General features: G+C 38.3%; 2 protein-coding genes across 2 annotated transcripts; one reads left to right on the plus strand and one right to left on the minus strand.

Moving 5' to 3' along the window:
• Positions 1-235: 235 nt before the first annotated feature.
• On the plus strand, positions 236-2216 carry LOC131885325 (uricase-like). Its single transcript, XM_059233348.1, has 4 exons — positions 236-519; positions 637-891; positions 1507-1719; positions 1788-2216. The coding sequence occupies exons 1-4, from the start codon at positions 376-378 to the stop codon at positions 2073-2075; spliced, it is 900 nt and encodes a 299-aa protein (XP_059089331.1). The 5' UTR covers positions 236-375; the 3' UTR covers positions 2076-2216.
• Positions 2217-5044: 2828 nt separating this feature from the next.
• LOC131885016 (uncharacterized) lies at positions 5045-12317 on the minus strand. Its single transcript, XM_059232937.1, has 8 exons — positions 12125-12317; positions 11842-12057; positions 11180-11344; positions 10965-11110; positions 10792-10904; positions 10607-10718; positions 10402-10529; positions 5045-5352 (listed from the first exon to the last, which is right to left on the minus strand). The coding sequence occupies exons 1-8, from the start codon at positions 12275-12277 to the stop codon at positions 5177-5179; spliced, it is 1209 nt and encodes a 402-aa protein (XP_059088920.1). The 5' UTR covers positions 12278-12317; the 3' UTR covers positions 5045-5176.
• Positions 12318-12375: the final 58 nt, after the last annotated feature.

The following is a 12375-nucleotide window of genomic DNA, read 5'->3' on the forward strand; positions in this document are numbered from 1 at the left end:
TGAGCCCGAAAATAGTTGTGTGGGACACATGTCCTTTTTGGATATTTTCTAGCTTTGGCCTTGACTCAATAGTTGAATTTACTACGAAGCTAATATTGAGCGTGGGGATTCTTTGAAACTGCTCTACTGATGACTACAGATTACTGGTCAAAAATTACCGAGGGCTCCCAAAGTTTTCGCAATCCCGACACCATTAGTACGACCCAAACGATGACGAGACCGGAGGCTACGAAAAGTTAGTCGAATAACCAGTTCTGAGCTATCGGGAGTGTCCGAAACCATGGCCAAGTCATTCGTTCAATCTCTCTCAGAGTCAGTTCAACCGAGCTCCGATACACAAGCCCATTGAGTAACATTGTCCCGGAGAACTCCACCATGGTCTACGCCATCACTGAGAGAGAATATGGAAAATCTTTGGTCAAACTCCTGCACGTTAAACGAGACGGCCTCGTTCACACCATAAAAGAGTTCGAGGTTGCCACGAAGCTTAAGCTAAACTCTGAGAAAGATTACATTGAGGTAACATCATCTGTTTATCGTATTGAATGAAACGTTTTTACTTTGATTAGGACAAATCACCGTCTTCGATGTTCTTGACGGTGTTCCGAGTAATTAATTTGTAATTCGTTTTGATAGGGTAACAATGAAGACATCGTGGCCACGGATTCGCAAAAGAACACGGTCTACCTCCTGGCCAAGCGATTTGGTGTGTCTAACCCCGAAAGGTTTGCTCTTCTCTTGGCTCGACACTTTCTGAATCAATACAGCCATGTGGTTCGAGCTAAGATCGAAGTGGTGGAACATCCTTGGAAGAGGATCACATACAGCAAAAATGGGCCCCAACACAACCATGCCTTCGTCTCTGTTCCAGATTGTGAACGATCTGCCAAGGTAAACTACGTCTACAGGGTGCACGGGAAATATTATCACAAACAAAAAGGCGTATTACATGATCAAAAATAGTTCTTCATAGATCAAATTTTGAATTTTGGCCCTTCACTGACTTGGATGTCAGTCAAAATAGATCATTCAAATTGGCCCGCACTCAATTGGCACCTTCTTTTGCAAGTAATTGAACGAAACAAATAGTCACATGAGCTAAAGCAAATTTGGTAACGCTTTATGTATCATACTGCTTCTACCCACTTTAATCGTAGAGAGTTGCTCACCCGTTTACCTGGAAAAGAAAAGGGAGTCGCAATTTTTCTTTACAATTACAAATGCCAAAGAATTGAATTTTTGACCGTTAGATCTGCATCCTGAGGTACCTTGAACAAACTTGTAAGACTTAAATTTAGATAGACTGTAGCAACTGAGAACCACTCTGAAATCGGACATCACAAGGTTCATCCGAAACTAGGACTTGTTGCGATGTCTCATTACCCTGGTCGAGTATGAGTAGAGTCTTCTACCAACCAATGAACTCACCAATCCTCGTATTGAATTCCACAAGTCTGACTTGTTTATATCATCATTGAGAGATCGATATGTTTACGGTCATTTTAGGTAACTCTTGTCCGGAACGGCACGGCTCAAGTTGAATCAGGATTGAACAAGTTGCAAGTCCTGAAGACCACGCAGTCAGCCTTTGTCAACTTTTACCGAGATGAATTCGCTTCCTTGCCGGATATGGAGGATCGCATATTCTCCACAGTGGTCAAGGCCAATTGGACGTATGACACTATAGCCAACGTTAATTTTGATCAAGCCTTTGAAAAGGTTGGTCGAGAGTCTCAGCATGGCATATAAGTGAGCTTTTCTTTTCTAACCTAACCTCTGTTTCTCAGGTGAAATTAGCCATCTTAAGAGGGTTTGCGGGATGTCCCGATCGTGGTGTATACTCGCCCTCTGTTCAACAATCCATGTATCTGATTCAAAAGGATATATTGGACCAAATCCGTCAATTAAGAGACGTTTACATGCAGATGCCCAACAAGCATTATTTCTCCGTGGACTTGTCCAAGTTTCCCCGTGTTGGATCCAAGACCAATGACGAGGTCTTTTTGCCCGTGGACAAGCCCTCTGGCATGATTGAAGCCACCCTGGCCAGGAACGATTTCAGAGCTAAAATGTAATTGAATGCATTTCGTGCTCATCGAGGAAAACGTTACAAAGGATATGTGGTTGTTGTTTTTATTCCGGGCCTCACACCCTTGTGAAAAAAAAATGGTCAAGTTAAAAGAAACAGGAACACGAATAGATATGATTAAGGTTTACACCGGGTCTTGTTGCCCTTAAGCCATTCTGATTCCTGAGCCCAATTTTCACTCCTTGGTTTGAAAAAAAAAACTGGGCTCTGGTACTTACCGTAAGGCCTGGAAAAAGTTATACATGAAACGGCCATTTTTATAACAGGACCACTGAGATTCTATCTCTATCAACTTTCTGAGCCATCAAGCAATCGTGACTATGACCAGTTTTCAACCGCAAGACTGGGTGTCGCGGTAATTATAGTGGCAGATACCTGCAGCTAGATCGCTAAGATGGAAGAAAACATAATGAAAAGCCAAAACTCAACCAACTGGTTTCTCTATGGATCCAGAAGGTTCAAACGGTCCGACAACCAGTCATGGTAAAGTTGTTCACATCAGATAAGAAAGACCGCAACTAGAGTAGAAGGTATATTTTAAGTAAAAAGTTAGAGATATGTATCAGAACCAACTTCTCGGGTCATATTTTACTGTTTGTATGACAATTATTAGAAAAGAACGTAATTATAATTATTACAAAAAGGAATCGAGGGATTCAAAGGTCTAGGGCCTCTTGGGTAATCATTCTGTGGGACCAAATTAGAGTACTTCAACAAATCCCATTGAGCAGTCAATCATGAACAGATCGTACTCATACACCCACGTGGTCATTGCAAAATGTCACATGAACACACTGGATCAGACTAGGGTCATTGGAAAATACCAAGACGAAGATTGCACAACAGGGCAAAGGCCTCCACCTTTTCGAACGATTCTGACGTCGATTTCAATACGGGAATATACTCATCCGACCAAAACTCCCACTTTACAAGGCTAGCCGGATTATAAAAGTCCATATCAAAAATCGTCTCGAGCAAACTGCCCTATTTAGCTCCTTTCGTGTGAATTGCTGACAAGAACGGGCTTACAAAACAAGAAGGGGGTCTATACATTGCTACAATGGAGACACTTTTGCTTGCTTTTGGGGCAAAATACCTGTACCATGAAAAAATCTCGATTGTCAACCATTCTTAGATTTAGTTCCTGGTTTTGAATCTCAGACATGGTGATGTGTAAAAAAACACACTCATTACCTAATGCTGCAATGAATTGGTAGTTTCCTTTGTGTCAAGGGTTTGACGAAAACAATGATCGTAAAACAAGAGTCTTAGTGGTCTCAGTTTTATCTTTGTTCTTGTGTGAAAGGATTCATGAGACTAGACTCTTTTTTAGAGGACTTGTTTTCATTCCTATTTGTATCCCACATTATCACCTACTGGTTTCGATGAGAGAAGTCACGAAACATATTCATTCTTCGTTCCACTCAAAAGTCACTTCACAACGAAAATACAACTGAAACATTTTTTGATATACAAATGTTCACTTATTACTAAGTAACATACGTTTTCCAATGTTTCTGCACATGACTTTATGACACGAACGATTGGCAGGACTTGCATGGATAAGGTGACACAATGTCCCATTCCAATCTAATTTGCCATTTCACCCTTTTGCTGTTTGAGCAATAGGACAAAAGCTATGAAATTTCATGGCCTTGGCCAAAATGCTCATTTTATGCCTTTTTACTTTGTGCTCTATACCACCAAAAGTATACGGCATGTTGAACGAACGTGCAAAAGAGTGTCCAGAAAATACTTGATTTCAATGTGACCAATGTCATAGGAACCAGTTCTCTCACGTCAAAGTCATAAGAGATAGAAAGATCATTACAATGCACTCGGTGGGATAATGGACAACTTAAATTAATCTTAAGGTCCAAAGGCTTTAGAACCCAGTTCTGATATAAGTTTTATAATCTGCACAATTTACAGGTCTACGCTCTCTGAAGCAATATTATGTGAAAACCAAAATTGAATTCAATTTCCATTATTTCAAAGCTTTTAATATACCATAATTATATTGCTTTAATCATAATCTCATAAAACTTATGCAAGCTTAAAAGATCCTGTTATTGGTCAATTTGGAAGAGATTCTCAGTCAAAAATACGATGATAAATCTGCCATTGAGCAACTGTTCTACATATTTTAGCTTGAAAATGTTTTTAAAGGCATGTTATCGTGTTCTCAAAATCCATCTCAATTTCCTTCGCATTCTTTATCTTTCCGTCTGCTTCAAGGCTCATAATCAGACCTCGAAGCACAAAGTTGAAACCTGGAAAAACTTTTTAAATTTTTATAACGTCTTTGACCAAACAGAACTTTTTGGCCAAATGTTCCATTGTATCATGTTGTGCATTTTTCGACTCTTATCTTACGGACTTGTTTTCACAGTTTTGAACATTTTTAGCTGTCTCGTCATTTGCGTCCCGTACACCTCATCGACCTGACGCCTGAGCATAGTTCAAATGTCTTCAGATAATGAAACTAGTTGTAGCTGCTCAAAATACCAACTAGAACAATTTGACCCTTTTTACGCCCATATAAGATTATGTTTTTTTCCGCCTTTTCATCCCACAGGATGTAAGGCCCACGGTGAGACATCTAAGATGACACAAAGAAGAATGGAAATGAGTTTGTTGTGGTTTTCTATTGCAGCTAAATCGGTAACCATAAACTTGTGCTACTCCAGCCAATCGAAGGCTGCCTTCGATTGGCAATTATAGAACAATACAATTAGAGCCTTAACAGCCATTCGCTTTAGATATAGATCTAAAAACGTGTCTGCCTGACTTGCTCAATTGCACTCTCTAGGTGATTGCTTCCTTTATGGGTTGGTGCGCAGCCAACAATCGGTAGGAGTATCACTGCACCATGGTGGCTCATATAAGACTCAATTAAAACCACGACAAAATCGTTTTTACCCCTCTTTGTTTCATCTTTGATGTTTTTTCATCTGGTAAAGCCGGGTTTATTTCGCATAAAAAAACGAGATTGTAGAAACACACTGTTATACTAACAATTGTAACAATAGCCAAGTCTTCTCAATCCATTGTGTATATTTGTAATGAAAGAAGAACGATCAACTTCTAAGATGCCATCATAGACTTGACGTTCCTGTTTTGCCATTCACAGATCCCAGATCCAGAGATCCCATTCACTTGATATTGTGCAAAACACTCCATGATTCGGCATTCCTGTTCTTCCCCATAGAAATGGGCAACCCTCTCCTGGATGTGGACCTGCATTTGGTATTCTTGCCCACCTTGACCGAAATCAATAACAATGAATGAGGTAAACGGCCATAGAACAAGTATTTGGGTCGTTTTGTCATTGACCAGTACCAAAATGGAAAGTTTGTTGATTTCAGATGAAACAAAACTCTAAGCGAGCCTCTACAGTGTGTTTCAGCAAATCGTGGACAAATGAGTTCATGTCAAACATGTGCAACATGCTCAACAACTATTAGGGGTACAAAAAACAGTCTTTTATCAATGAAATGTCCAACAGATTTACCTCTCAGTGGATGTTCCTCTCATTCACCAAGGACCTTTGGTTGTCGAACTAGGCCATGCCAAAGTTCGAACTTTTTTCGATGACTTCCGAAGAACGGTGCAATTCTTCGGGAAAGGAGGACTCGTTCAAGTTGATATTTACAGAGTTTCTAGAGCCTCATGGATTGAATGCCACTAATTCGTTCCAATTGGTTCACTTTTGACTTCAGGAGGTCCATGAACGTTCTGAAGGGCTAGATTTTGGATCAGCGACATTTCGACTTATTTGCCGCCAATAGTTTGAAATTTAACGCGGTGCGTCCTGATAGGCTAAATGAAGACCAATCAAAACTGAGCATTTGATTTTTGAAATCTTGTTGATAACTCAAATAAGTTCGGAGAGATGGAGGCAAGAAAGCAAAGAGTCGAGGGGCTTCTTGAGGCAAAAGTGAGCGTGGCCAAGAACACTAAAACTCTCTTTGGAGTCCCTGGCGTTTCAGGTCCTTTCAGGCTGGTTTTTTGAAAATTAGCATTATTTCAAAGCCCCTAGCATTGGTCTGGTTTTTAGCATTAAACTAGCATTATTTACATGTTCCAAGCATTGTGAAATCTTTTCTAGCATTTTAGCATTTTCCTAACTGAAAAAATGACCAAAAGGGAAGAAAAGCAAAAAAATCCTAAAAGGAACTACATTTTGTTGTCTTAACACTGTTCTTTCAATGGATCCCTTTCTCATTCCATGAAATTGATATGCTGTAGCCACAAAGTGATAACAATTGGAATGCTTAATTTACATTGGGCAAGCAAAATGATTTATTGTTATTGTTTCTCAACTCAAAGGGAGATTTAGCCAAATTTCTGTTTGTACCCAGACTTTTGGCACACAAATCAAAAAATTGATTAAAACGGTCAGTGCATGTATAAGGACGAAGTGCCAATCCTTTAGTAAGTGTAAGCATGGGTTAATTTCATTGTAATATTCAAATAAACATAAATATTTTGGTTAGTTTCATTGTTTTCCGAAAAGTATTCCCCCCACTTAATTAAGGAAAACCAAATCACAAAATTCAAAAATAACAAAACATTTTCAAAATAGATTCAATAATTGAGCTCCATGGATAAAGAAACTTATTGTAGCTCTTGCTAATGTCTCCTTTAAAGTATGATGCACGATGCAAAAACAATTTATCTTATTCGCATGATCAACCAAGATGAACATTTTTTGGCGATAAGAACAATTATAATTTTGTTTTAAAAAAACCTTGTTCAAATCCTGAAAATACATTTCTGCTTAATTAAAACTTGTCACTTTTTGGTGTTCCCTTCTAAGTCTCAGGGTTCAAAATTAGGAGAATATCAAAAAACACAACTGTATCAATTTTTACTGCGAGAGTTTTCTTCAGATTTTTGGGCTTTTCAATTTTTATTTCAAAAAGTTTAATTTTCAAAATATTGACTGAACCAGGGACTCTAAAGAGAGGAAACGGCACGACTTTCCCCTGACCGCCAACTTAGGCCATTGCATTGAATCAAGACAGTAACTCTAGTATCAATAAAACAATATTATCTCTACTACATAGTACATTTTAGTGTTTTTGATTAAATAATGATCTCATTGATATACAACTCCGTCCATATACTAAATATTTATTAATCAATTTTGAAAGTCAGAAGAATAAAAGAAATACCATGAACATTAAATTATTCAAAAACAATCAAATTGTCTTTCAAATCAGTGAAATATTGAGTAAAACTGGCTCAAAACCACGCATAGATAGAAAATCGACAAGAATCATTTTACAAATTGATGAGGAAGTTACACTCACAAAATATAAAAGAAATGTAAGGAAAAAGCAATAAAAGTGCCTGTACATAAATGTTAACATATTAGAATATCTGGGATGAACAATTGATAATTTTGTTTTAATCAACACATTTGTCAATTGTCATTGGTGAAAAATGAGTGAGTTATCTTTTTGTAGAATTTAAATATCTACTTACTACGAAGTAATACCAATGTACAATAGACTAGATCTCAATTTGAACTTCGGACTCCAATATTTTTTTTTTCTTGCAAAAACATCCAAAATACCAAAAAAGCCAAATGAAACAGGTGCCTTATCTCTTTAAATTATCATTCCATGATTATGAAGCATCCATATGAGTTTATAGAACAACATATAGCTCCTAGCTTCAGTATGTCTACTTTTGGATTGAGGGCCATTCCCAGAGTGAGAACCATAGTTTCATAACAAACGCGTCAAATTACTTGAAATTTGGTCAAGATGTTTCTGAAACAATTTTCTGCAAATGATATTGTTAGCAAAAGAGTATTGACTGATTGTGTTTAGAGCAAATTCTTGCTTTATCAAGAAAACCAAATTAGCACTTTTCAGTTGTTGTAGTTTAAGACATGTTTAAAGTCATTTTAAGTATGTTTACATGCCTGGTTTTAAGCACATAACATCAATGGTTACGAAAATGATATTAGTCACATATCTTGCTCAATAATTATGCCAATAATTGACATTGAAAATTTTCAGCAGCAAAAGTTAAGGCCTTGGCGGGAAAGGTTTGGTGATCACTAAAAAGTGGCGTTTCTCTGCTTTAGTATCCTTGCCTGGACATACCCCGTCAAAGAGTGAGAAATATAATTGAATTGTGAAACTGAAATCCTTTATGAGCACCATGAATAATATGCTTTTCTTAAAAAGGTAGCATTGTTCTAGCATTTTCGAATTCAAATTAGCATTTTTTAGCATCGATTTTGCACGAGCTAACATCGCTGGCTGAAGAATACCTGGCCAGCCTGGGTCCTTTGTATTCATGGTCAAAATTTAGCCGTTCAAAGCGTTAGTGGACCTACTGAGGTCAAAACTGAGCCAATGAACCTTGAGAGGAAACAGCTGCAGGAACATATTCTAGAAAATGACCACTAGATGGCAGTACCCCAAAGGTCAACGACCAAATTCGAATAAGCACTATAAAGTAGCTTGTGGGACCACATAATCTTCAGCTCTATTAAAATGTGATTACAAAACTAGTTTCTGTTTGTGCTATGGGACTCGTACTACATTTTCCACTCATTTTGAGATAACTGCATTGATTGTGGCAAAAAGTAATGAACATTTAAATTGCTTACATGGTTGAGTGATTCATTAAAATCTTGATGAACCGTCGAGAGTGGACATGTGAGGTTATCATTTCCTGGAGCTTCCTTCTAGATTATAACTAAAAATATTATTCATTTACTATACACAGACAGATGTCTCAAATGGATTGATTCAAGGCACAAAAATGTGACTATTCAATCACTTGAAATTAAATTTGATCGGAAATTGAGTTGGAATTTCCTGATTGATGATACTCAGGTATTGAGGATTGATCTGGAGTGGTTTTGAGGAAGTTATCTAGGTACTCCTTGAATTTGGGAAGTGATTTCTTCACTTTTTATTAAAGTATTGTATTAGCTCGGCCGGATATGATAGGCAAAACAATTCTTTAAGTTGCAATGAAAAACTCAAAACGCCCAGGATTGTGATTTCCTTTACCATACCAGCCTAAATGAATCCCCATCAAGGTCTTTTGGCGCCAACAGACATATTGTTAAGGAAACCAAAAGCAAGAAATAGGTGAAGTGTGTAGAAATTTAGCAAAGGAGACTTCAGAACCAAAAAGGGCTTTACTTCTTACTTGTCAGTTTGTATTTTATTTATTAATAAACTTTGATAAGTTGTTCAAATTTATCAGATATGTTACATTGAAGTCTTTCTATGAGCTTCAGATCAGCAAACCTATGCTTTCAGGTCTATTTTGCCCAAGAACATAAAAAAGAGAGCAAAAAAAGATGTCCATTCATATGGCCTCTACACCTTAGGCAAAGAGTTGAGAAGAAAACTACACTTGGCTGATTCAAATAAATCCATGAAGACACGTAGAGATATTTGGATTTTTTTGCCAATAAATTTTCAATTTTGGCTTCTTTCTTGCCATCTTTGGAGCTTCCATAATTTGTTCTGCCTGAATCTATGACCATTTTGATCCCTCATCAATAGGTTCTAGGCGCAGAACCCGGGATATTATGACCTCACATTACCACCTTTGATGGAAAGTCAAGAAAATTGTTGAACCACTCAACCTTGTAAGCAAACTAAAAGTTCATTACTTTTTTGCTAGAACTACTGCAGTCGTCTAATAATGAGTGGAAAATGTAGCACAAGTCCCATAGTACAAACAGAAACTAGTTTTGCAATCACATTTTAATAAAACCGAAGATTCTATGGTCCCATGGTCCCATAAGCTACTAAATGATTCCTGTCTGAATTTAGCCGTTGATCTTCGGGGCACTACCATCTAGTGGCTATTTTTTAGGACTTAATCCTGCAGCTGTTTTTTCTCAAGGTTCATTGGGATGAAATGAGGGCATTCAATCTTTGAGGGACTCCTGTTGAACCTTTGTAAATATCGTCTTGAACTGCGCCGTCATGATCGTACGTGGAAGTGGTAAAAAAAGTGCCAACTTTGGCATGGCCTAACTTGACAACCAGTGGTCCTTGGTGAATGAGAGAGGAAATTCTGTCGCCTATTTCATAGATAAAAGACTGCTTTAGACCTATGAAAAGGCCTATTCGTTCTTGAGCAAATTGAACATGTTTAACATGTCAACGATTCGTTCAAACTAGTTCAAACGCACGGCACATAAAGTCATAATTAATCGGCGGTACGTTTGGACCATACAGTAGATAAAGCTAATAAGATGACATTGTTCATAAAACATTCCTAACCAGACGAGTGAACTTGAACACACTTTCAAGTCTTACCGGCCGAGAAGACAAAACCGTATTGTTGGGGAGGGTCTCCCCCTTCGCCGTGATTGGCTAATTCTAGAGAACAATGGTCCACAGGCCAAATTGATCCATTGGGTAAACAAACAAACCCACATTCCAAGCTGGATGGAAAAAAATCCAACGATATGCCCTTTTGAGGAAATCTAACAGATATTAATAAGCTAGATAGAACTCTCACGTTGTGCAGGTATGAGGCTGACAAACCACTCCAACCACGGCCTTCCAACGGTTGGCGAGGAACACGTGATGGAATACGTAGCGATGCATAAGCTTCCAATCTCGTTTGGCGCCTGGAATCATTGTCACATGCATCATTAACACATTCTTATCTACCAGACATAATGGGATTCCAAACTAGTATACCATAGCTGTGATCTCTGAATGTTTGGAAATGCATCACGGAAGGCTCGCTGTCGTTTTCGATCTGAATTCGAAGACGAAGATCTCCGAGTTGTTCATAGTGAGTTTGATGAGCTCTGAAAGGGAAACATTGAATGTTGCACGTGAATCAAAGTTATTTCAAGGTTATTTTGTACTTTTGCAAATCCGAAAAGTATTGCTTGTTCCATGGTTCTTTGGCGAAGACACGGGCAGTGGCTGAGGCAGACATGTCCGTATCGTAGTCGAAGATGCCATGATCGGAAGACCAATCCCCGTCGATTTGGACTTGCATGGACTCAGTCTAAACACAACATAAACGAGATGGCTGAAGAAAATATGTAATAAGTCGACTTAGAAAATGAAATCGTACTTGATCGGACACTTTGTTGACTTTCCCCTCAAATTTAATAGACCACCGTCGCAGCGGTTCCACGGGATGGAATTTTAGGCCCTGCGATTCCCAAGCATCATCTTTATCGGCAGCTACACTCGTGTCTGGTAACCAAGGCCCTCGGAATAAACCTTTTCCAGCCAACTGAAGAGACATATTTAATAAAAACTCATTAATATAAGAGTTAGACACAAATCAAGAAAATAAAGTTGAACGGATTAGGAGAAGAGTGAAAAATCACCAAGAATATTAGGTTGCGATAAAGCAAGATTTCATGTTCCGTGGTTGTCCCCGTTCTAAATTGCTTCAACCTAACTGTTTTGCTTTACTATGCAGATTGATAATACATTTTGAAGTAAAATCAAATTTATTGAAAATAATAGCTTTGGATTTGGCAGTTTTTTTGGCAACTGAAGTATTGATCAGAAAAGCAAAGGAACTTGCTTTACATTTTCACAGCAGTATTTCTAAAAAATATGGGAATTGGGGCATGCTTTTGCTTAAAAATTGAGCTAACAGACAATAGTGTAATCCTTATTCAGAGCTTCGACACATAATATTGCTTGTCAAATTATCTTTCATTGAACACTCCAGTGTGAACAACCATTCTATGATTGCCTATTAATTGATTTCAATCTTACTCTCAAATAGAGCACGCTATTGCACTTCTTATTCTTTTTACGCTCCATTGCCGCAACCAAGAAATTTCCGTCTTGGTCTGAACCACTGAAGAAAACCGCATCAAAGGCCTTCGCATCATCGGAAAATGGCTGAGCCCGCTCCATTTGCCGTGGATCCGCATATGACTTTTTGCCTCGTCCAGCTTCACCTGACGTGGGCGATCGAGCAGCCGAAAACTGAGGAATGGACGTCACTCGAAAACTATTATCATTTCTATACTCCAATTCTATCATTGAGTCGTACCTTACGAAGGGAAACCAAGAGGTAAAAGGCGCAAAATTTGAGTGGATAGAAAGGACCTTTGCGACTGTAGATGCCGTTTCTCGATTGCGGCCATTTCACAGTCCACCTTATAGTCAGCAGAATAAAGACACAGATCACCCCCCACAGCCACATCTTGCCGAATGATGATTTGCGACAAAATACAAATCTTATCAACAACTCGTTGCCAAGTCTCGTACTTGAAGAGATTGCGAGATGCGTGTAAGCTGTCA

The sequence above is a fragment of the Tigriopus californicus genome, chromosome 8 (assembly GCF_007210705.1).
Source record: "Tigriopus californicus strain San Diego chromosome 8, Tcal_SD_v2.1, whole genome shotgun sequence".
NCBI classification, from domain to species: domain Eukaryota; kingdom Metazoa; phylum Arthropoda; class Copepoda; order Harpacticoida; family Harpacticidae; genus Tigriopus; species Tigriopus californicus.